The sequence below is a fragment of the Cucumis melo genome, chromosome 8, assembly GCF_025177605.1.
Source record: "Cucumis melo cultivar AY chromosome 8, USDA_Cmelo_AY_1.0, whole genome shotgun sequence".
NCBI classification, from domain to species: Eukaryota; Viridiplantae; Streptophyta; class Magnoliopsida; order Cucurbitales; family Cucurbitaceae; genus Cucumis; species Cucumis melo.
Genome location: NC_066864.1, coordinates 2,860,734 through 2,886,264, shown reverse-complemented (window position 1 = coordinate 2,886,264; position 25,531 = coordinate 2,860,734). Strand labels below are relative to the sequence as shown.

The 25,531-nt window shown below is 31.7% G+C and overlaps 2 protein-coding genes across 4 annotated transcripts; one reads left to right on the top strand and one right to left on the bottom strand.

Moving 5' to 3' along the window:
- Positions 1-2,349: 2,349 nt before the first annotated feature.
- LOC103484673 (crossover junction endonuclease EME1B) lies at positions 2,350-9,018 on the bottom strand. Of its 3 annotated transcripts, none has more exons than XM_008441869.3 (13): positions 8,562-9,018; positions 8,188-8,349; positions 7,957-8,030; positions 6,091-6,249; positions 5,854-6,007; positions 5,663-5,772; positions 5,212-5,384; positions 4,464-4,527; positions 4,268-4,386; positions 3,914-4,003; positions 2,811-2,925; positions 2,564-2,711; positions 2,350-2,483 (listed from the first exon to the last, which is right to left on the bottom strand). In XM_008441869.3, the coding sequence occupies exons 1-13, from the start codon at positions 8,851-8,853 to the stop codon at positions 2,470-2,472; spliced, it is 1,674 nt and encodes a 557-aa protein (XP_008440091.1). In that variant the 5' UTR covers positions 8,854-9,018; the 3' UTR covers positions 2,350-2,469. The 3 variants fall into 3 exon arrangements, with proteins under 3 accessions (XP_008440091.1, XP_050944628.1, XP_050944630.1); XM_051088671.1 differs by having other exon boundaries at positions 2,350-2,460; XM_051088673.1 differs by lacking the exons at positions 2,350-2,483; positions 2,564-2,711; positions 2,811-2,925 and adding an exon at positions 3,596-3,766.
- Positions 9,019-18,531: 9,513 nt separating this feature from the next.
- Positions 18,532-24,453, top strand: LOC103484671 (bifunctional 3-dehydroquinate dehydratase/shikimate dehydrogenase, chloroplastic-like). The gene is made up of 11 exons (XM_008441867.3): positions 18,532-19,092; positions 19,469-19,704; positions 20,153-20,258; positions 20,655-20,873; positions 21,226-21,572; positions 21,834-21,897; positions 22,113-22,221; positions 22,307-22,450; positions 23,321-23,469; positions 23,777-23,939; positions 24,052-24,453. Exons 1-11 carry the CDS (start codon positions 19,081-19,083, stop codon positions 24,090-24,092), a joined length of 1,590 nt encoding a protein of 529 aa, XP_008440089.1. The 5' UTR covers positions 18,532-19,080; the 3' UTR covers positions 24,093-24,453.
- Positions 24,454-25,531: the final 1,078 nt, after the last annotated feature.

The following is a 25,531-nucleotide window of genomic DNA, read 5'->3' as shown; positions in this document are numbered from 1 at the left end:
ATAAATGTATGAATACTTTGTATCTAAATGGGAGGTCAGTTCTTAAAAAGTGTGGGGGAAGACAATAAGTTTCTTTATTTTGATAATCCATTCTGTCCAAATTGGAGCTTCTGTTATGGCTACTGGAGGTGGTGTGGGAAGAATGTGAAAGCCATCTATTTTTCTAGTCTATGAAGCAAAGCATCATTCAAAAATTTGATGATGTTATATTATTCCTTAAAACTCATGAGCTTATGACAAATTTAGAAGTTATTACATATAATTTAGATGTTTGCATAACCTTGTTGTCTCTATCAGCTTGAAACACTCATCTTCATTGAGTATGAGGAGATGAACAAATTTTACAGAAACAAAAATAGTTTTACAAAAGGAAAAGTTTCAACTCAAACATTATAAAAGCTGTGGGAAATCTTGTTCTTGATCCACTTGAAGCTGTTTCTTAAGGACTTCTTCAGCTTTCCTTCCATTGAATACATATTGTAAGTAGCTACCCTTTGCCTTCTCTTGAGCTCTTGATTGACCACATCTTCCTTTTTGACTGTTCCATCGAAGCTGTATGATTTGGGATTGTCCTCAAATCCAAACCTCACATCTCCATAGGCTTTTGAGTAAGACCCACTTAATGATTTGCTTCTCTCCATCATTAGAAACTTTGGATATGGTTCATAAGTATGTCTTCTCTCCTATAAATATGTGCTACTAGATATCTTTGTGTGGGTATAAATCATATTAAAGTTTCTTTCTAGTAGATATTGTTTGCTTTCTTTCACATTATGGTCTTACATTTTGCCATTTCAATAGTGAGAGCATTTAGGAACACATGTTATTTTAATAGCAAGAAGTCATTGTTTTATGTCACATCAAGAATTGTGTGACTAAAGAGTAATTGATTATTATATAAGCATTTTGCTATTCAATGGATTTATGGATGATTTACTATGTGGTTCTGGTAGAGAAATGAGATAGCTGGTGATGAGGTGGAATTATGGAAAAGGAGAGAAGAAAACAGTGCTTCTGTTTTGTTGTTATTTTGATTGAATTGCAAATTTGGGGAGCGTTTAAGGCAATGAATTGAGGTATTAAGTTTGAAGTTAATACGTTGGAGTAAGAAAATATGTGTTTGAGATGCGATGTTGTAAAATGATCTGCATAGTATATAAACCATCATTAAATTCAAGACAATAGTTAAAACATGACTCATTATGCTGACAAGTCAATTAATTTTAGATTATCATTAGACACAAAAAGTCTAAATCCCACTTCTACATTCTACCTCTGTTAAAAAGGAAAAATAAAACCACGAACTTTAAAAGAGATCCATCGTTCTTTTAGGTAAGATTTCTTTGGAGTCGTTCAAAACAAAAAGTGGTGCTGGTGGGATCACTCATTAGTGGGTGTTGTTTGTGGTGGAAACCTTTTAAAGGATGGAGTTAGGATGATGGTGAGTTGGATTAGAGAGATGACCATGACCTACCATAATTTAATGGACCATTAGATTGACAAACATTCCACTTTGTATAGAATATATTTATTGTCAATAAAAGTCTATTAATGATAGAGCCTATCACTAATAGATGTGTATCAATCAACGATAGTATTAAATTTTGATATATTTGCAATTCTTAAAAAATATTACTCCATTAGTATAGAATACATTGTCGATAGAAGTCTTATCGATAATAGAACCTATCATTTATAAATTTGTCTCAATCAACGATAGTCTATAACGATTAAATTTTGATATAGTTGCAATTCTTAAAATATGTTACTATACACTTAATTATAAAAAATGCTACCAATTGCAATTGTCTTGGATTTAGGTCACAAATAATAAAATATCACTTTATACTTTCGTTTTTAAGTTCATTATTTTGAACCAACAAAAGGAAAAGGAAAAGATAGTTTTAATTGAACTCTCAATCAATGTGCATAACTACAAAATTATTATTATTATTATTTTTAATTAAAAATTGGAGATGTGGGGATTAAACCACAAACCTTTTAGTACTCGGTATACATAGGTACCGTTTGAGTTAATCTCTTATTGGCTACTAAAAAGTTATTGTTTATCCCATTTTATTTATGACATACTTTTATTGGTTGAACCTTTCTTTTGTTTGGTCCCACGTAGCTCACAGGCCAAACAAGAGATTAAGAACCAAAAAGCTCATTTAGTATAATTGTTTCTAGTTTCTACATTGTTCATAAGAGCATCAATGAGATTTCTTCGTTTAGAAAATGATTTTTTTTTTTATATATCCGTGATTGTCTGGACCATCTTACGCACACCTTAACTAATCTCATAGGATAACCTGCATGACCCTACAACATTTGGCATTTAGAAAATGGTTATTGAACAACAATATATTTACTTACCCTCGGCTCCGAGTCGGTGGAGAGACAATTACCTTATAGACTACCAAGTGACATTTGTGATTACCTTACTGTCCTTTGTCCTGTCTGTGACGGTTAAACGCAATGAGCTATTGCATTAAAATAATGTTGTGTTAATATAAGATATGAAAATTAATTTAAGACAATTGGGATCTGAACAAGTCAGCACCATCCTCAACGTCGTCAGTTCTCATGCTTCCACTTTGAGCCATAAGTATCCTGTACACTCTCTTTGAACATATCTCTCCTAATCTTCTATCGTCGCCGAGTAAACCCTCGATCGTCAAGTCTTTTAGTAGAAATTCCTTTTCGTGCACCTGTTAACACGAGTGGAGCAAGAAGAAACATTATCTACCATGACTGCTAGTTATGTACCAAGGAATAAGGAGAAGGTGAATAGTTTTGTTGTTACTCACAGATTTACATGGATCCATGTACACACTCAAAAGAGATTTCATTGTTGGATATTTTTTCCATATTGCTATGGCAAACCGTGGTTGTACCTTAGGGATTGCTACCAAGGCTTTTAACCTGATTACAGAAAGTAACTCGATTCATACTGATATGTTAAACCAACAAAGCTAATTAAAAGCAGTTAAGAACTGCAAGAAAAGACAAATAACATAGTAAAAAATGTTTTGCTTAGAAACAGCAGAATACCATACCTTTCTTTTAGAATATTACAATAACGTGTGGACATTTGGAATCTTGAAAACTACAACTTCTTAGAGAAAGTAAGGATTTAACCAAGTCTATCATAATTTTATGATGCAAGTCTTTTAGGGGGTGTTTAGGACAAGAAGTGAGTTATTATAGTTTGATTAGAATAATTTGTATTTTGAGTGTGGATTATTTTTGTTTGAGTTATAATAGTATGTGTTTGGTGTGTAGATTATTTTCGTTTGATTAGAAAATAGTAAATAGTGTAGCAAAGAATAAAAAATAATGAATGTCTAAAAACTGTAGTAAGTAGTAAATATTATAGCAAATTGGAAGTTTTAAAATAGTGCTTATTGTAGCTAATTGGAGGCTTTTAAATAGTATTTAATGTAGCAAAAGGTGGTTATTATAGTCTTAGATAATCTTTGTCTCAAACGATCCCTTAGAGTTTTCTATAAAAGAAGAAAGAGGTTTCTATAAAAGAAGAAAGAGTTTTCAAGAAAGAGGGGAAAGAAAAAAACAAACAAAGAACAAGAGTAACTAAGTAAAAAAAGGAAACGCCTTTGATTTTAATTTATATGGTTTAGAATAGTGTTCAAGCATAAAAGAGACTTATGGATGCAGAGATCAAGTACTGTGCACATGAGACAACTGGCTCTATTTAGCTCTTAACCCGGCAGTTCGGTGACCTCCATGTTGTTCTTTGCAGTAACTTGATTACAGCCATAAATTTGTTAATACATATACAAGCAAGTACCAGGATAGTTAAGAAACTAAATGTGGATAAAATTTGAAATAAATTGGTAAAAGATGGTAAAAAAAACTTTTTTTTTTAAGAAAAAGAATGGTAAAAACTCACCACAAGCTCTTCTTTATCATATTCCTGTCAACACAGTCTTTGGGTATAATGGATCCATTTGCATTGACAGATAGATGTGTCAGCTTTTTCCTGAATTATACAAGCAAACAACTCTCATGATCTGTTCCTTTTGGGGCATCCGAAAAAATTGGAACAGGAATCTCATGTTTTAGGCTTACAAATTTTAGTCCATGGGATTGATGAACAATATACGAAATATCCTTTCTAGTCAACCCTACTTCACCATACTAATTTATGCTTTACATTTCCAATTGAAGCCAAGTTATAAGAAAACTATTTTTTTACACATCAAGAAGTTATGCTAGTCTGAAATAAGGGAACAGTATTCAGCACCTGAATTGGCAGGATGCCAGACCGCATGTCAAACCAACTATATGGTCAGCTACCTCAGCTTCATCTACACACTGCCTAGAACGCACCTTGACAAAGTGCGTAGACAATTTTGCCAATTCCTAGATGAAAAATGTAAGAAACATAAGAGTTTAAATTTTGGATTGTGCTCAAGTGCGTTCATGGTTATTATTCAAACCTCCTCAACAGGTGGACGTATCCAATCAGTACAGCATGTTGAGTTCTTGTACTTCTCCTGTTCTCTGTAAAGTTAAAAAATTACGATTTTCAGAATCTCAAGCTTGTAACTTCAAATTATTAAACAATTAATGAAGAGAAAAAGGAGACAAAGATTCCGGAATTGCAAAGAGAATGTGATGTGTGTGTGTTTGCGTTAGTGTAGTGTCAAACATCTTGTGAGAATAGTTGAGGTACATACAAGCTGCCCTAAACACACACAAGTTGTAATCAGTATCACGTTCAATCCTGCTTGGCAATTGTAAACAGATCCAAGAAGATTTGAATCAAGCATTATTAATAAAAATCACAAATTTGTGAAACTTTTAAATTTCCAGGAAAACTCTAAAATTAACATTAATTTCAAGACACAATTTAATATGATTTATACAATCTCAAACTTGTTGACCATGGTGTTCTCTGTCGAAACACTTTGCCGATTATTTATTCAACTCAAGTTATTTATTTAAACTTGAATGTTCTTACTGCTTCTTCAGAAATTTAGTTTAGGGTTTATATTATGGTTCTTGCCCAAGTTTTGCAGTTTTTATTTTTGTTTCAACTCTTGTACTTTAAAGCATTAGACTCTTTTATTATTTCAATGAAAAATCTTGTTTCTGTTTTTCTCAAAAATGATCTCAAACTTGCTTCTAACCCAAGCTTCTTTTATTAAGAAACGTCATATTGAATAGAATTGTACAAACCCTCACCTTTTATTGATAAATGCCATTAACCTATTGGTGAGGTAACAGATAGTGTGGGATGGGTAACGACTTTGAACTCTGGCAACGTGATCCATAAATGACTCCTTGCTAAGAAGCTCACAAAAATTTTCAGCCTCATACACTAGTAATACATATGAAATCTCCAGTCCCTTTGAAGACTATAGGAAAAGAAATTAAAATATTGTTAAAAATTAAAGAATAAGAAATTAAGAATTATACACAAAAAAAATTTGTAATTGAATGCAAATGAAATCAATATGCTGGAGAAATCTACATTGGCAGATAAACTAAAATTCGCAAAAATGTGGGCCTTCTTTTTACCAAAAGAAAGGGAAAAAACACCCAACTTAATAATATATAAAATATGTGCATATAATCATGAAAATAAAAGATATATGTACGTATATAAACACATATATAAAGATGCATTTGTTACCGCTGAAATATGCTCTGGAACATTCATAGTCCACAAAATTGACCTTTCAATAGGATTGGACTTGATACGGAATGTAATGCCTTTTTCAGCAAACCTTGTTAGCAGATGACCTATGGTAAGACAATGAATTTGTTTTCGTGTGGCGTTTGAAATTTTGGGAAATGCAAGTGAACAGAAATTAGAGGACTCACCACCGATTGATCCCAACTCCACCACTTTTGCATCAATTTCTGCCACAATGGACTTTAATGCAAGTTTCCCCTTTTCCCACTTTTGCTTCTCTTTCTGCATTTTCTTCATCTCTGCAGCTTCAGCCTTTTGAGCCGCCTTTTGCAACTTCTCTAGCTACGTCAAATATCATCACCAACAATTTAGCTTAAAAGATTTACCAGTTTGTCTTTAAATTCAGGTGGACAATTAGAACCTACTTCCTTCTTTTTCTTCTTCTCTTCCATTAAGCGAATCTTGTCATCTTTAGTTGCCTTCTTCCTCATGACCTTCTCGGCGTTGGCTTTCCTTCCAGTTGTTTTTATACTGTTATCATTCTGCTCCATTCCAACATTATCCTTTTCAGGATAATCATGAACCTGATAAAACGGCCAACTTATTTGCACAGAACAACGCATGATTGATTAAAGGAGAAAAAAGAGGAGCATAAATTCCAAAAAACATTGTTGTTAGGTACTTTTAATTTTCATTATCATAAAAGAAACATGGCTCTTGTGATCATTGACGAATAGCTTAAAATTTGACATTTCAGGACTAATGTTCCCTAAACAACTCCATCCCTAGATTATAAAGTGTGTTCAGATTATCAATGGAAAAAATGTATTCTGAAAAACATTTTCTTTAAAACACTTTCTTTAAAATGAGTTTAAAATTTAAATACTTACCTGTTTGGTTAGATCTTTTTATAAGTGTTTATATACATAATTTTGTTTAAAAACCTATTTTCTCAAAAATTGGTTTTGAGTGTTTTCTTTAAAATGGATTATTTTTCAATCTCATTTTTTAAAAATGCATTTTGAAAATTACCAAACACCTCAATTTTTTTTAAATGATATTTTTTTTTCAAGTTTTAAACCCTTTAAAAGGTAATCCAAACATACCCTAAGTTTATACAAAACCATTCAAGATTCTATAAAAACAGGACAAGGACAAGGTAAATATATGAACATAAGGTCCACAGTAATAGCTTCCCCTTTAGCTGGCTACACGCTAATGTGATCACTTAGCTTCATTAAGTAACTAACTACAGGCACAGAAAATTTGACTGCAGTGGCAACAGGATCCAACAAAATATGAAAAATATATTCTTGATGGTACAAATTAAACTCAACAGAGTTTATCTTATGAAGGTAACAAAAATCAAGAGGCCAATGAAAAGGTCAATCAAAGAACACAATCTGATAAGTTAAGGAAAAATACGATGATTTGGCAAAATTTGTTACCATGGTCCACAATCCAAATAGCATAGGTAACGTAATTTCAAATTGAGCAACGCCAAAAGCAAGGACATGGATACAAGAATGCTAAAAGCACATGACAAGGATGCATGCAACAAGAAAATCATACAGACACACTGTAGAAAGTTAGAAAATTCACATAGTATTTTGATATTAATTATAACTTCTGTAGAGAAAATGAACCAAAAAAATACATGGGCACACAAAAAACCAAGCTCACAAAAGAAGAGAGTCCTTAAATAAAGGAGCTCCAACCATACAAAATAGAACCTAATTTGTCATTTTCAACTAGAACCAAGCCCACAATAATTTTCAGTAAAATATTTAGTTATGAGAACTGGAAAGCGAAAGAGAAATTTAAAATAGAATTCTGAAAGATGCATATTTCAAAACAATACATTTCCTTGAAAAAGAAACCAAAACCAACCCAACGTGCATCTCTAATTTAGTGTCCTGTAATACAAGTATGCAAAAAAAATTAGGATCCAGTACGACAAGATTAATATGGTCAAAAGAAGTTTGATGTTTCTAATTCTAACTCAAATTTTGATTATGTTTCCAATTTTTCAAGTGTATCCTCGAGAACAATGTCATGTTCCAAAGCATCCAACAAGCATCTCTCTAAAGTGAGAGGCCAATAACTGTTGCAGAGGCAAAGGTAACCAGTTCAGTTCTTACATGTATATGTAGTTCTCAATCTAGTATCTATGCTTCATAATCCACCACGCTACATTAATAACTAAACCTATAGGCCATTATTACTTCCTAATCATATGCAATCACCAGAAAAGAATAAATATTATGACCGTGCTTCAAGAGAGAATCCACCTGATATATATCACCATCTCGCCCAAAAGCTGAATGCTTCGTATCCCCAGAAATTTCCTGCAGATCGTCATTGCCTGACAAAACACTTTCGTTAGAGTCCATTGTTTTCAACTATATCGAAGTCCGGAAAATGAACACACTTCTACTGGCTCCAGTCAGTAAGAATTGCAGGAATTGACATAAAAAAAATAAAAAGAAAAGGAAAAGAAACTAAGGATAACATGAGCCTACCATGAGAAGATCCCGATCCTGCCGAGTCAAATGGAAGAGACGCTCCTATATTCTTCATCTCATAACAGTCAGAACCAATCCATTCACTCTGTTCACACTTTCTCTTCTGAGAATCACTTTCAGACTCATTATCGGACTCCAAGCATATCAATCCACTGATTCCTGAGAGTTCAATTCAAACAAAAAGGTGCCAATCTATTTCAGACTATTACTAGCCAGCATCAACACAGTTTGATGAAAACTACTGCGCGGGAAAATTATTTAAGTGAACCGTCACGAGCAGCAAACAATAATAAACTAGACAAAATCATAAAACTAACCACCTAGAGAGAAATCTTAAAAGTAACCACCTAGAGAGGATACATTCCACTAACCAGCGAACTTCTGGTCCGAATTCAAATCCCTAGCATGCAAGTTCAATCCCGCCTTCGTACATTTAACAATTGCGACGTCAGAACTCAGCTGCGGAGAAAGAGGCGTCTCCGGCACGAACGAGGCCGCAGAGTTGTGATTGGATTTTTGTGGAGTCGGATCATCATCCAGCACAAGAACAGTGGATTTTATGCTCGGAAGGAGATCTGATTCAGTTCGACGTTTCTTGGAGGGGATGGGGATAGGTGTAGAGTAACGGTCCTCCTCGTCGGAGAGGACGATCGGCTGGGACATCGGAATGTGGCGGAGCAACCGAAGAGGAGGAGCGGCAACGGCAGCGGCCCTAATGTTTATGCGTTCGGTCCCTGATCGGAGTTTGGTCAGTTTGTATCCGAACGGAGCGCGGGATGAGGGAACTAAAGAAACGGTGCGTTTGGCTGCAGGTAAAACCGTAGTACTGGGGGGGTTCTGCTTAGTTATTTTGGATTGTTACATTACATTATCCACAATCAAAAAGATAAAGAAGAAAGTTACATGGATCTACCTTACGTAAATGTAAATTTAGTTTGTAAATTACTGAGCTTAGATGGAAATTCCTTTTCTAATGTTTTGAGTCTAATTTAAGCATATTTTTCTCGTAAGGAAGAAAGTTGATCATGTTAACGAAGTTGGTCCATATCGTCTCTTTTGTTACGTTGGTGTGCATCCATAACTATTAGGTTGGTCTTTTTGTTGTTAATTCTTCTTTTAGTTTTAAAGTAGTAATTAAAGATTTCTTGTATTATTTTGATTTCATTCTACTCTATCTTTATTGAGGATGTTTATGTATGTGTATGTGGTTAGTTTATTTGAATATGATTTCTAAAAAGATCTCATAGAAAATTAACAACTTGACCGAATAAATTACATATAAGTATTTTTTTAGGTTTCTTAAAAGTATAGAAATGATACCTAAATAAAAATTTGTGTAACATTCAAAAGTTAAAAGATTGTAATAACGCCGCCTTAACCACCAAATCAATTTCTATTTTTATTATTCGAACTAGTTTAAAATTGAACGATATTTTTTTTAGAACAAATTCAAAAGTTTAAAAAGAAAAATAACAAAATTTTTAAAGTTTTTAAAGAAGGTTAATAATATTATTATATTAGAATCAAAATTATTAAAATATAAAATGACCCCAACTTATAGACTAAGTAAAATATACAAAATTTAGAAATTTAAATAGAAATTTTGCAAACCTAAATAATAATATAAATAATTATGTAAATTAAGTTAAACATTTAAACATTCCTAGTTTCATTTTCACTTTTTATTTTTACAAGATTCTTAAAGATGATCTCATGTTCACCAACGGGTCATAAATTGCCATTAACTCAATACTCTCCTAATATATTCTAAATTAAATTCCTTGACTTGCAACAAAAATTCTTTTCTATCACTAATCATTATTCATCATAAAAAAGAAAATATGATTATTTGAGGTTTTTTTATTATAGTATTTATGTTTGTTGAGTCCAATCCTCCGACATCAATTAGTTGCTCTTAAAGCTAAATTTATTAAATAAACATCTTAATTAACTAGATTTGATAAAACTTATCGAAGAAAAATGTGTATTTAATGTACAATAACATATTATAAACATTTTCATCCAAATACATTATAATAACACAAGACTATAATAATTTGTATCCAAAACACACACTATAATACTCTCGACTTGAACGTATACTATTATAATCTTCAGGTTATTATAATTCTTAGACAATTATAACCACATATTGGGAAGTGCATTTTGTTTATCCGTCCACGTCCATATCACTTTTTGGTCACCCCAACAATGAGTTTTTAGACTACCAAAATTCAAGCTTGATGAATGTTATTGTCGGCAAGCCATAGTTTCTTGAAGGGAATAAGTAGACACCAATTTCTCTTTCATTATTCATAGAATGCAAAAATAACCAATCCATACCCAAATAAGAATAATTATATGGAAATTCCGGTAAATAAGGAAGTTACTAAAAATATTTATAAAATATAATTAATTTCAGATTTTATTGATAAATATTATTGTCCATATTGAATAGACCTAAAATTTTCGGTAAATATTTTAGTTCATATTTTTATCCTTTAATTCTTATTTTTCTGATAATTTTTACACTTAATTTTTTTTAATTATGTTCAAAGAGTTTAAATTGTACTTTTGCATAATTAGTCTTTATTGTAAAACGCGTAGTTGATTGAACAAATATGCCGTTGAATATATTCATTAGGTTGAATTGGGATATACTACTTTTGGTTTGAAAAGGGCGGATCAAATAAAGTGAAGTATATACTTTTCTTTTTGGTTTTTGTTTTTCAACGAAGTGAATATCTAATCTTAATTTTCTGTCTAAAGTGAGGCATACTTCTTTTTTTCTTTTTTTAATCGAAATTATTGGAACGTTTTGAGTTTTTTATCTATGCTACGAATGACCAAGTATATGATTTCGTTGTACTTGGAAGACGAAATATAGGTGCGATAATTTGTATGGTTATTTACGATCATAACTCTAGAGTTTAGAGAACTCTCTAGCATACTGACATCGCTTGTAGTCTAAAAACATTTTATCTAATAATCTTTCTCTACATGTCCATGAACGGAGTTAACACATTGTTAGTAAATTACGTACATAGGTGTGTTGATCTCTCTTTATGTTCTTTTTATTCGTTACTTGTTAATTTTGTAACAATAGTTAGTACTTTAGATTTATAACTTATTTAGATTGACTAAAAAGTTTTCAAAAAAGTTATTTTCATTTAAACATCTTTGATGAAAATGGTTTAAAAATATAAAAATACCCATAAATTTGAAAACTCTTTTGTAAGTGTTTTTATATGGAGTTTGTTTTGTTTGTTATTACTAAAAATATTTTTATTATGTTAGAATACTATAAAACGATTGTAAAATAGTATGAACCAATAATTTAAATAGTGACCACAGAAGTTGGTCGGATGGACAACATGATCGACAGGGGGCAATGGTACGTAGATATGACAACATAGTGAAAGTAAGACAATAGGTCGATGACTTTTGAGGGTATTTTTGAAAATTTTAAAATTTATATTGGATAAATTAACCTTTAAACACTCGAAATCATGTTTCTAAAAGTTGATTATTTTAAGCTTTTATCTTAAACCAACTTATTTCATAGACCGTTTTCTTTTCAAGAGCTATTTTGAGTGATTGTCAAATTGTTCAACATTTTTCAAAATTGAATACTTGAAAAGTTAAACCAAACACACTTTTAAACACTTGAATTAAATACTAAACTACAATAGAATTCATGTTGATCGTCAAAATATAAATATAATTCAATAGCTTCACTAGTATATCACTCACTTGTACTAGAAAAGACTGGTCTCTAACGTTGTGGCCAACATTCCATTATGCTTTAGTTAGTTGCAAGTACTATATATAAATAATTCGTTAAATTAAACAAACTATAGATATAACATAGTGTCGATATAATGTGATCGTGATCGAGAGTATTGTATGAAAGAATTTTCATTGATTTGGCTTTTGATATATATAATGTTTAGTGGTATGCTATATGTATCACACTTTGACCAATCCATTAGGGATATAGAGGGAAAAGTGAAGCTTAACCATCTTGACCATGCAAAGGAAAGGAGAGAAGAAAATAGGAGGCGTGGGTTCGTTGGAGCCAAATAGATTGGGGGTATGAAGTTAGTGAATGCCATTTTCGTGGCCCTCTCTCTCTTTCATTTCACCTTTGTAAATGGGGAAGTTATGATTTGCAACTCTCTTTTTTCCTTGCACTTTCAACATCAATATATGTGAGGTGGTATATCTTCAATTTGGATTTTAATTTGCCCATTCTCAGATTTGATTCTTTTTTTGTTCATTTCTTTCAAGAAAAAACACTTAATTAATGGTTGAAAAGTTTTTCCCATTTTGTCATTTTTGTCTTTTGAAACCTTAACATTTAGTCTTTGATGTTTACATGTATTTCATGTCACCTGTGTTTTAGAGCATTTTGGAATTGCAATAGAATAAGTGTGTGTTTTGGGTGGTGGAGTACTTTTTATCATATAATGTTTCTAATAATTATATAAAAAAGTATATGTCACTTTCCTTTTTTTTCCTCCTTCCATTTTAACTCACAACTAATCTATAAATGAGATAAATTACTTTTGGTTGTATTTTATGTGTTTTTTTCAATAAAGTTTTTCCTTTTAAAAAATTAGGAACATGTGTTCTAGTTAAAGAGAAATCCTTACTAAACAGTATTTTATTTTAGTATTCAATTCATACTAATTTAAAATAGACACAATTTTCTTTATTCATTTGTTTAACTTAAACTAACTTTTAATTTAATTTAATCTATTTTATCCATTTTTTACAATAAAATATTCAAAAATATATACACATAAAATATCGTTCCTACAAATTAAGTTCAAGCGACATACTAATAACTAAATATCATTTTCATTGTCTTTCCCCTGAAAACTTTTGATGCAAAAGTGTGAGCATTTTGGAGACACCCATGCACATAGGAGTAGATGGCTATCAATTGCAAGATCAGCCCAAACATTCCCACTTGATAACATATAGTGAAATTGGATTACAGAAAAATTGATAGAACTTAGCCTAAATTCATTGGTTTCAAAATAATATATATATTTGTTATCTTTCTTCCAACTCTTTTTTTTTTCTTTCCAAATAGATATCCAATATTAATTTTAACTAGAAAAATTGAACTATTTCAAACTTAAATCTTGAATTTATTAGTCAGCTTCACTATCCTAAATTAATTGTATCTAAGTACCTATCAACTATTTTTTAGTACTAATTATCAGCTGTTTTGAATTAGGTTAAATTACAAATATAATTGCCAAATAATTTCCATCCATTACTATAACATAAGAAATCATCACGTGAGATCCTTCGATGATTTTATTTTTAAAATAAAGTTATGTTAGTTAATTTTTTTAGCGTACACATATACATAGTAAATAATCTTAAAATAAAAATTTTTTGTTAACAACTATTAAAACGAGCATATACCAGACGAATAAATTAATGTATTTATTTTTTAACCTAAAAATTAGAGGTTTGAAATCCATCCAATGTTTAAATAAAATAATATTATAAGTGAAGAAAAAACATAACTAATTTAAATGTTTTTTTTTTAAACTATAGATTAACTCTAGATTATATTAAGCCATCAAATGATATGAAGGTTAAGATGTGATTTGTGTATAAAAAAAATATTTTAGAATTCAAAAATATTCTTAAAAAATTAAATGGAAAAGTAATTTGTTAGTAAGTAACTTTGTTTTTTTTTTTTTTCAATCAATTAAGGCCCAAATGACACCATTTGTTCGAAAATTACATTAACTAATCATACTTAATTACATTAACTAATCATACTTAATTACATTAACTAATCATACTTAATTACATTAACTAATCATACTTTAGTTTAGCGATTCTTATATAAATTGTGAATTAATTTTTATTTTGAATATTAGCAAACGGTATATAAATGAAAATTGTCCCCTTTAATTCGAATTATTCCAAGTATTAGTTTTGTTAGAGAGTACCAAATATTAGTTTTAATAAACAGCAACAATATTGTAAATTAAATATTTTCATATTTTTACATATGATCTTTATTAAAATCATAACCTAAAAATCCATTTCAATGGCAATTTAAAATTGCTAGCATGTCATGTTCATTCATTTGAATTAACAGATGAAAATTTATAATAAAATAGAAATTAAAACTATTTGCCATGTAATATATATATATATATATATATCAGAAATAAGTCTCAATCAATTAAATAAATCATAACCAAGTATATATGGATAAGGTGACCATATAACTCACTAGTAAGTATAAAGTGATATTTACTATGTCTTTAAAGTCGTTTAAAACTCCATATCTCAAGAAATTTTACTCATTAAAAAAACAATTATTATTTAGTGAAAAATACGCATTGTTCAACCATAACCAATTTAATATAATGTTTTTTTAGTTATTAATTTTGAAAAGAAATATTCAATATTTATAAATTAAATTTTGGTATAATCACAAAAAATTCACGTACCTTCTATTTTTAAATTGGTCAAGAATGTTCTTTATACCTAAACTTTTATGATCAGGTAGTGTGAAAAATCCAAATATTTTATTGATCGAGACTGTTTATAATTCAGTAAAAATATTCTAAAAAGAAAGGTAAGTGGTGGAGATTAAATCTGGATTTAAAAGAGGGTGAATGACGGCTTTACCATTGACTAGTTATATATATAAAATAAAGAGTATAAAGTTAGGAGGTTCGAGTCCTTTGAACTTATACTAAATCAATCCGTATTTATGTGAGAAAAACTTATTTTATTATAAACCTCGAGTAGAAAATGAATTAATTATGATAGTTTCAATTATGTGAAAATGTATAATGGGTATAATTTACAAAATGAATAGAGTAAGTATAGAGTTAGGTTAAGTGGTATATCTATAAATTGGTCCACAACTTTGATGAGAGGAAACTAAGAGATTAAGCATGGCAGCTAAAATCACATGCAATCGCCTTCTCCTCGTCTTGTTGTTTCTCTTGTGCTTCATTCCCCTTGCAACTCAAGGTAATTTAATGATCACAAAAATGTCTTCTTTTATTCTCTTTAATTTGCATACAAATCCTTAAATATTCTATATTTTTCCTTTTTGAGAGAGTTCAATTTCTTTTAATTTCCATTCAATTTCTTTTAATTTCCAAAGTTTTATCTTTTTAGTTTTAATTGTAATTTCTAAAATTTTAAGTTACAGTCGAGATTAAATATTACTTAATGATGACTATTGATTTTATATCAAAGCACGACGAGAAAGGAATTTTTTCATACAATATGATTCAGTTATATATATATATATATATATATATATATATATATATATATATATATATATATAAATTGTGTATAGGGACAGTTATTTGTGAAGGGGATAATTTAAGAGGGATTTGAAAGAAAAACAATATAATATATATGTATTTATAAGTTAATTAATAATGTTTTTGCATCTGTAGATGCTTAATTAAGTTATTGAACTTGCATTTATAAACTACAATTGGAGTAATTGGACGATCATTAATTTTGATTAAGATGATATGATATTATTGTTTATTTATCTTCTTAACTACTTAACAAGAAAGATGCGATTTTTTCAACCCCACAAAAAAACAATTAATGCTCAGCATCAAAGTCTTACTTTGAAATAATGTTAAGAATCTAATCGATTTATATATGTTTAGATGAGAGGTAAACACTCTGTAAGACATTAATTATCATTTTTGATATAATTTGACCCTCCAACTTTTATTATCGTCGAACTAAATTATTTCATTAATTTAATTTGTTTCTACTATATATAGGCCATCTTTTCATTGATTCATCGTCTTTTATTGTTTCTAATAAGTTTATTTTAATTCTTGCAATAAAAATTTCTATCGAACACACTTAAAATTAAAATAACAATAATAATCATAATATCATGGTGTAGGTTTTAGATTCTCAAATACTTGAACTTTATGTGATATCAGGCCTAAAACAATAATTTAGGTTATAAATTTTCTAATGTTTTTCTTTTCTCACTATTTTGCAGCTCGAAAGCTACCCAAAATGAGTTATACTAACGTTAAAAGTGAAGTGAGAGATGAGGAGTTAAGTCCTACGAATGATGATTCGGTATATCACCTTGATTACTCTCCACCCAAAAAGAACCGTCCAGTTCATAACTAAAACGACGTCGCAATCAACCAATCAACTTGTTCTATATGCAATATATATTTTTCTCTTTTTGTTTCTCTTTTCTTTTTTCCCTTTCTTTTAATGAAAATTTTTAGTTCATATACTTGAATTGAAGTGTACGTATCCTTTTTATGATCACCTTTGAAAAAGAAATTAATGGATTTTTGTTAATACTTATTAGTATATATTAATGGAGTGTTTACTTTTATGTTGGGTTATATGGTGACGTTAATTAATTATTATTAACCTAAGGTTTTATGTTGACGTTATTCAAAGAGCGTTCTTTCAGTAGATGTTGATTTTTTTTTTCACAATTCAATATTATAGAGCAAATGATGATATATGTGGGTATGAGCTTATAGCCTCCCAATTAAATCACCAATGATCAACACACACGGATAACATACAGATCTGATTAAGAAATTTTTTCCATAATACCTGTGAATGTAACATGTCTCATTAAGTTGTCAGAAAACTAAACAGTTTGCTACACAATTTTGTAAAACGATTACTATTTTCTGTAATTTCTCCACTAATCGAGCATGAATCTCCTCCACGAAAGACCCTACTACAATGTTGAAATTGATTTCCTCTCCTTAATTCAGCGGTCGTATTGTCATTCTGTCAATGTAATCGAATCAATCTCGAGATGCCTTTTACCCCTTTGCTACGGCGCTCACACCTACAGAAGTAAATTATCCATCATACTCCCCACACAATTGCCTGCACTTCATACCTCAGAGTTGCCCTTCATAATATCCCACAAAACCCACACCCCATCACCCCCACACGACCAGCGTTGCAAATACATAGACGAGACTTATACTAAGAAAGATTGATTACATCGCGACATACACTTCTCTGATGTTAATGCTAAATAAACAAACCAAAAAAGAAAAAAAAAAGAGAGAGAGACTGGTATGAGGTTTTTTAAAATATGAACATGACAATCTACCATCCTTACGTGGAAGATGCATATAAGCTGTTAATATGAGATAACATTTAAAAATGTTTTGTGTATTGTAATTCTGCACAATCTTAAAATAATATTGGTGTAAAACCATCTGGACTAGGAACATGATGGTGTTTCAAAGGCAACAGGTAGCCAAACATTGAGGCAGTTTGTGATTCCATAGTCAAACACATTCATTGCGATGGTGCTACAAAAGGGGTGTGTTTTCTTAACATTTCCCCACCGTCCGTTTTTTTACATCTCTCTTTTGAAAATGAATACAGATGTTACATGGAATTCAGAATCCAACTTAGATGGATTGGGGTGGGTGATTCATGATAATTTGGGACGTGCCTGCATAGTTTGTCCCAAGCTTGACAATATGTTTTAGGTCTGAGAGCATTTAGACACTACGTTAGAAATTTCAAATATCGATCGAATTGTTGGAAAATAATTAACCTTATATTGCATGTCCTTTATTATAGAGGCCAAAGTTCCTGATTTACTTATAACTATATTTGTCGTAGTTTGAAGATTACTTTTGATGTTGTACATAAAGCTTTGAAGTCTCGGATGCCTTCGATTATCCACCTTATTTTAAATGATCTTTCTTGCTCATATCTAGTGATGTTTAACTATTTTTTTTTTTTGGAGGAGGGGGACTTTTTGCCTCTTTACCATATGTCCTCAAAATATAAATATATAATGTATGTATATATAGTTTTTGATGTACAACCTCAGACTTAGGATGGAATAAATATATATTTGGTAATAGAGATGGCCCAACACTGTTATGAAAGCTACCACTGGTCGGTCCAGTGCATTTCAGTTAAATTATCTATATGTTTTCATCGTTCAAAAGGCACCCCTCCGTATGTATCTTTTTTATTTTTAAAAGTGGTAATATCATTCCTGAACGGTTCTAAACATTTCAACGTTATTGAAATAAAAACTCAATTTTGAGTGATAAGAATTAAAATTTTAAACTTAATCCAATTCAAACCCTAATTTCTTAAGGGTGTTTGAGAGTATTTGGATTGCAAGTAGTATTGCAAAAGATTTATTATTATTATTATTATTATTATGGAAAAATGTAGGTTATAATAAAAAAGTGTACAATTCAAAAATGGAGTAAGCGAGTTTGATTGCCGGAACTTTTTTTTGGTGACTAATAGGCTCATCTTGGCTTTCCTAAATTGATCCAATGCCTATTTTGGGTTAGAACAAGAACAAGAACAAGAAACAATAATATACTGAACGTAAATTAAAGGCTCCAAATCACCTTCTCTTATATCGGCAACCGGAACCTGAAACTTAATTTTCATTTTGTTCATCTGCTAGTTTTCTTGAATCTTGACGATGGCCAATCTAGAGTTGACAAGAACCATCATGTGGCTGCCACCATTCTTGGGGCAAAGATGTCGATGCCAACCTAGGATCGACAAAATTCAGTTTCGTCTCTTGCTCCACTCATCGTTCGATTCATCATCTTTGGGCTCTGATTACAATGTTTGAGCTCAATTATTCGATTAAACCGTTCCACATTTGCTTTTCAAGGACAGTCAATCATGGCTGGCCCTCCCCAATTCTTTTGTACTAATTTATTTGCTGCCCCCCACCTACCCCCCTGACGGCTTACCTATCTCCTCTTCACCATCCTTCTCATTCCCTTCTTTCAATTTCTCTCTGCCGGGATCTCAATCACATTCTCAACGCTGCCCAATTGCCAGATTTCTGACGCACGCCGAAGAAAAATGGAGTTTGGGGTAAATTCTGAACTGAATCTACCACACACATGTTTTATTTCCTGTTCTTTGATGAGTTTTGGTTTCCTTCTTTGGCTTGTATGCTGAGAAAATGGGGTTGTAATGAAATGAAACTTTAGGCTTTTCCCATCTTGTTGGGATCTTTGGGTCCTGAAATGAAAGCTGCTTGAAATTTACTTGATTCGATGTCTTGGTTCTTGATTAACTGAATTTTTAATGCTTGACTATTGCTCGAATGATTAGAATGCCAGCCTGATGGGAGTTTATTTAAGCTTTTGTGTGAATTATGTGGCATTGCTGTTTAAATGCATGCAATCTTACTCTTAAAACTTCAACTTTGTGTTTAAAATTTTTTTCTCTATGGTTTGCTTTTCAGCCGGCATTTTCTGGCTTAGGGACCAGAACTGAAGGGACTAGAAAGAATTCAACTCTTATATGTGTGCCAATAGTGTCAGAATCAATTGACAAGATGATTGTTGACGTTAAGAAAGCTGGAGAGAATGGTGCTGACATTGTGGAGATAAGATTGGACGCATTGAAGATTTTCAATCCTCATGAAGATCTTAAACTTCTCATTAAGGAGTCCCCTCTACCTACCTTATTCACTTACAGGTATCTTGCTGGTATTTTTCCCCCATAGCATTGTGTTGCCTTGTCCGATGCAGCCATTGTATCACATTGTCATTCATAGCTAGATTGGGCCATGTGGGTCTACTAGGTCAATTTTGCATTGTTATTTCATGTTGGTCATGGTCAATACTCATTTTCCCTACTTATATTTCTTCTAATATTATGATTCTGATTGCTATATTTGCAATTGTCACTTTTTTTTTACCAAACTTGATAAAAATTAACTCCAAACTAACAATAAGGACAAAGTTCATGGACTAAATTTGAATATTTGGAAAGGTAGAGACTAAATTGATATTTTAAGCTTAATTAATTTATACAATGCAAATAATTCCATCAAGCTAGCTTTTCCACAACTTTCATTCCAAACTATGTTTCTGTGTGATTTTAATATAATTTGACCTTATTTCATATTATATAAATCTCCCAGACCAAATTGGGAGGGTGGTCAGTATGATGGTGACGAAAACCAACGACGGGATGTTCTTCGATTAGCCATGAAATTGGGAGCAGACTATATCGATGTTGAGCTTCAGGTAGTTGATTATGTATATATGAGAGAAAACATTTCCAAATATTCAATATTAACATCGTGATGATATGTGAAGTTCGTAAGTTCCATTCATTTAGAGAAACACACCATGTCTAAAATTCTGAAAGAGAGAGAGAAATTACATTCAGCCGTAGATCAGGATGGTACGGTTCACATCATAAAACACATTTAGCTATTAATACAATTTTTCATCATGTTTCAACAAAATTATAAGGCTCTAGATGCTTTATCTACATGTCTTGAATCCTAAAATAAAAGGTCCCCAAGATATAGACCTAGTTTCCACAATACTTGGATGATAGTTCAAAATATTCACTTCAACCTTGAGCAGGATTTGATTCACCAAATTTAATTCTTCTTTCACTATCTCTTTCTGAAGGTGGCTCGGGAGTTCATTGACTCTATACAGCAAGAGAAGCCAAACAATTTTAAAGTCATTGTTTCCAATCACAATTATAAGAAGACCCCATCTTTAGAGGACTTAGGGAGTCTTGTCGCAGAAATCCAAGCAACTGGAGCTGACATTGTGAAGATTGCAACGACCGCATTGGATATCACTGATGTTGCTCGCATGTTTCAAGTACTTGTCTATTCACAAGTAAGTAGCACAATTCAATCATACACTCGATATTCCGTGGATGTCAGACCTTTCTGGGTGATATCCCTAGCCTGATTCTGTGCAAAAAATATGCAGAATCATATTGCATATAGAGGAAGTCATCTGTAGTAAACTTGACTATAATCAGATTCAAGTTCTATTTCAGTTCTTGAAGATTAGATTTGTTATTTTGTTATCTTCTGATTTAGTACCATTAACTGTCATCAGTGTGATTTTGATTTATTGACTGAAATATCTACTCGGCAAGAAAGTAACATCTCGTGAAATTTTGAGTTTCAAAGTTCTTTCTTTTCTTTAAATTAGTTTTGATTTCTCTTACTAAACCCTGCAGGTTCCAATAATTGGACTGGTTATGAAGGATAGAGGATTCATTTGTCGACTACTTTGCCCCAAATATGGTGGTTATCTTACTTTTGGTACCCTTGAGGAGGGAATAGTTTCAGCTCCTGGTCAACCGACGATCAAAGATCTATTAAATTTATACAACTTCAGACAGATAGGGCCTGATACTAAGGTTTTTGGCGTTATTGGAAACCCTGTAGGCGACAGCAAATTACCTGCAATGTACAATGAGCTTTTCAAGTTAGTTGGTCTCGACGCCATTTATGTTCCCTTATTGGTGGACGATCCTACCAAGTGTTTAGACACTTATTCATCAAGTGATTTTGGCGGATTCAGGTTTCAACTTCAACTTGCTTTCAAATACTTGTGTATTTATAAAATACAAATATCACTTTATTGAATTTTTCCTCGCAATTTCTTCTTTTCAATTGGTTGAAAACTTGAAATAATGAACAATTTTTCTTTACATCTCACGTCTCTCAAATTCTGAAAATGTATATCATGTTGAATAAGTGATTGCTTAGTCTATGAAATGTCTTCAACATATATATTGCTGACATTTTATTTTAATCTTCTATTTTTCCTTTTAAATCTCAGTGTAACAATCCCACACAAGGAAGCAATATTCAAATATTGCGATGAGGTTGATCCAGTTGCAAAGGTAAACTATTGACTATTATTTTTATCATTCTCTAACAGTTTGACCGTCTTCAGTTGGGTGGTTAATACACTGATTCTTTCCCCCTTCCTTTTGGGTTAAACTTTAAAGTAACACGCATGGCCGGTTTCTTCCTAACAACAACAACAACAATTTTGATTATTTATATATTAAAAAAAAATGGTCATGACCGGTGAAAAAGTTTTGAACCTTTGCAGGCAACTGGAGCTGTTAACTTTGTTCTTAGAAGACAATCTGATGGAAAATTATGTGGCTATAACACAGATTGTTATGGTGCTATTTCAGCCATTGAAGATGGATTACTCGGTTTGTGTGACTTCTCTGTATGCACATTTTCCTTCTGTTTTTTCATAAATATAATGGTCAACCATACCCAACTCTTATATTGCAGACTTGCATAACAACAGCTCCATAGTCGGTTCACGCTTAGCTGGTAAGCTCGTTGTTGTCATTGGTGCTGGTGGAGTTGGCAAAGCCCTTGCTTATGGTGCAAAACAGAAGGGAGCCAGGATTGTAATTGCTAACCGCTCGTTTGGTAAGAATTTGATGATTTTTTTCTTAAAAAAAATATCTCTATCTTGTGAAACTAGTTCATGAATAAAAAAGTTACAATGTCAGCTGTTACTAAGTATAGTAAATAACTTTTGTTACTGTGTCTTTAATTGTTATCGACTAGGAAATGGTAATGTCAACCATAAAAACATAAAACTTGGCATGAGAGTACTCCCTTTTAGTTTCGTCAGCATAAGTTAATTGTTGCAAGAATATCATCCATTGAGTTGAGCAATTCTTTTCTTACCCTTCAGATTTTCTTGCTCTGATTACTTTCTTTATATACTAGCTTTTCAGCGTTTTTCTGTTACCCATCCCTTATTTAGGTAAATCAATAACTCTATTTTAAAGGAATGGGTTTTTTTTTTTTTTTTTTTTCCCACACAAAAGAACAAAAGCAAAGCTAAAAAAAAACCATCATAAAAAAGGCCTCTTTCGTTGAAGAAGATAGCCGAACAACAAGTAAGACTTGTTCGAAATACTCAATCAGTAGGCGTTGAATGGAATCCAGCCATAATCCAACCCTCCTCAAGACATCTATATGACTCTAATTCTATTCTATTAATGTAGTAAGTTCCTCATTTTTTTAATAATGCAACACCTAAGCGGGAATACTTTCTACAATAACCTTTTTCTTATCCAGAAACGATCTCTTTCCCATGTGTGCTTAGATTAGAATTCTTCCCAGCTTATGCATGATGTGTTATACCTTGCAAGCGTCCCCTGCCTTCTCCATTTTGTGAAGAAGAATAAATTAAACCCCTCTTTCCTTCTCCTCTACCCCTGACTGTTGATTATTAACTCCGTGTATTGATTGAGTAGGATTTGACACTTTTCTTTCATATGCTTGAAGATCGGGCTAGAGAACTTGCAGACCGTGTTGGGGGACAGTCTTTGTCTCTTGCTGACTTACAAAATTTTCACCCGGAGAATGGCATGATTCTTGCCAACGCTACGCCGATTGGAATGCAGCCCAAAGTTGATGAAACTCCCATTCCAAAGGTTTTTCATTTTAGCCATTGTTGTATCGATTAAAACTGTCCTACAATATTTGGAATGGACCCAATCAAGATATAATGCTCACACATGCAAGTGTCAAGCATTTGGTGGTATATTTAAAAGAGTAGTTAACCAATGTGAAAAAATCATATGCATGTTGTTGGTCACAAGCAATTCAATATGGAAAATTGAGATTAAGTTGACCTAAATTCCATAAGAGCCTTACATGCTCTTAACAATTTACACATTTTCATACTTCAATACCTGTTGAGAATATCAAAGGGAAAAGAACTAAGCGACTGTTTTGCAGCATGCTCTAAAACACTACTCCCTGGTTTTCGATGCTGTTTACACACCAAGAATGACTAGACTCTTGCGGGAAGCTGAGGAGTCTGGAGCAGCTATTGTTCCTGGGTTGGAGATGTTCACCAGGCAAGCATATGAACAATATGAAGGGTTCACTGGCCTGCCTGGTAAGAAAGTCAAAGTAACCTATTAGTTTGAATATATCTAAATGCATTTCCTTTCAGGTGTTTTGCTCCTTTTATACTTCATCTGAACTTTCTGTTTTCTTGTTAATTACAGCACCCAAGGAACGTATTAGGAAAATTTTGGCAGATAATTAATGAAATGGTTCTTGTCCTAATTATTCTCAACTGGCAGTTTTCCTCCAATTCACCGTATTCAGCAAGACTTTTGTCATTGTATTGTAGCGGATCTAATTCAAAGAGCTCGAAATGACTTTACAAGTGCTTAGAAGAATAATGAGTGGAAAATTATAATGTAGTTGATTATTTCCGTGAACTATTTCATGTAAAATAGGGTGGAATAATACTGATTCTATTGTATCACTAGTATTTATGTCAAACCCCCTTCAAAACGAACTCTTTCATCTTGAATCCTTGAGACAAGTGAGTTGAATCTATAGGGGACTTCCCTTTAAAATCTTAAATAAACTGTTGCAATTATATATATTGAATTGCCTCATTGCCCATTGTACTATCAACTTGTCCTGAGACTAATGATAATACGTTCGAATGCTCTTAGTTTCCTGTCCTCTTGCTGTTTGGTTAATCACAATATAGTCACAATTATCTTCTTTAGAAAATCATACTTTATGACTGATTAGTGTTACGTTGATGGTTCTATCGTACATATGACTTGAAATTCAATAAAATTTAGTCCCCATTCCTTTCTGTTTGTTTTTATTTTTATTTTTAATTATCGAACTAATAAAGTCTCAAGGCCACATTTTTCATGAATATGGAGTACATACGTTATCTCATAACGTCATAATTGATGAACTAATGAAGTAAAAAATCTAAGTGATTTGAGGGCAAAAGCACCCACTGAAGATGTGGGATGCATTTTTAGGCAGTGATTGTACACCTAATACTGTTGGATTTTTATCCCCTTTTCACGACTGCTGGTTCGTACATTCTTGAAAATTGATCAACCAAACTAAAGATTTATTTATCTCACAAATGAAAGCTCGTCTCCTACACTACACAGGAACTCAACACATCCTCGATTTCACTAATTCACATTCAAACTACAAGATACGTATCTGTTCAAATTATCAAATGATCGTATAAGAATACTTATACGGGATAACCTATCAAATTATCTATAATTGTAGTGCCTTGTATTAAAGCAAGAGGACTTCCTTTTTATATTTAGACAGCAAAGAGAGAATTGATAAGGACTCGAAACACACCATTATCTGTTTTTAAGTAGTAGTCACACTGTTTCACATCACACTGCAATTTCCTCTTATTGTGGAAGAAAATAAACAATATAGGGTTCTCTCTTCTAATTCAAAGAAGTTTTTTAGATGGTCATGAAGATTTCTAGTCTGTATTTTGCTTCAACAACAGTTACAGGTAAAGATGATATGTAAAATTTCATAAGGTGGTTGTTGCTGTTTTGGACAAACAAAATTGATTTTCCATGGTAGTTTTGAAGCTCAGAATTCTTATCGACCATTGATTCTTCTCAAAATATAACTATTTAGTTCCAAAATTTTTATAAACAAAAAACAAAAAGGAAAGAAAGTCCCTAAAAC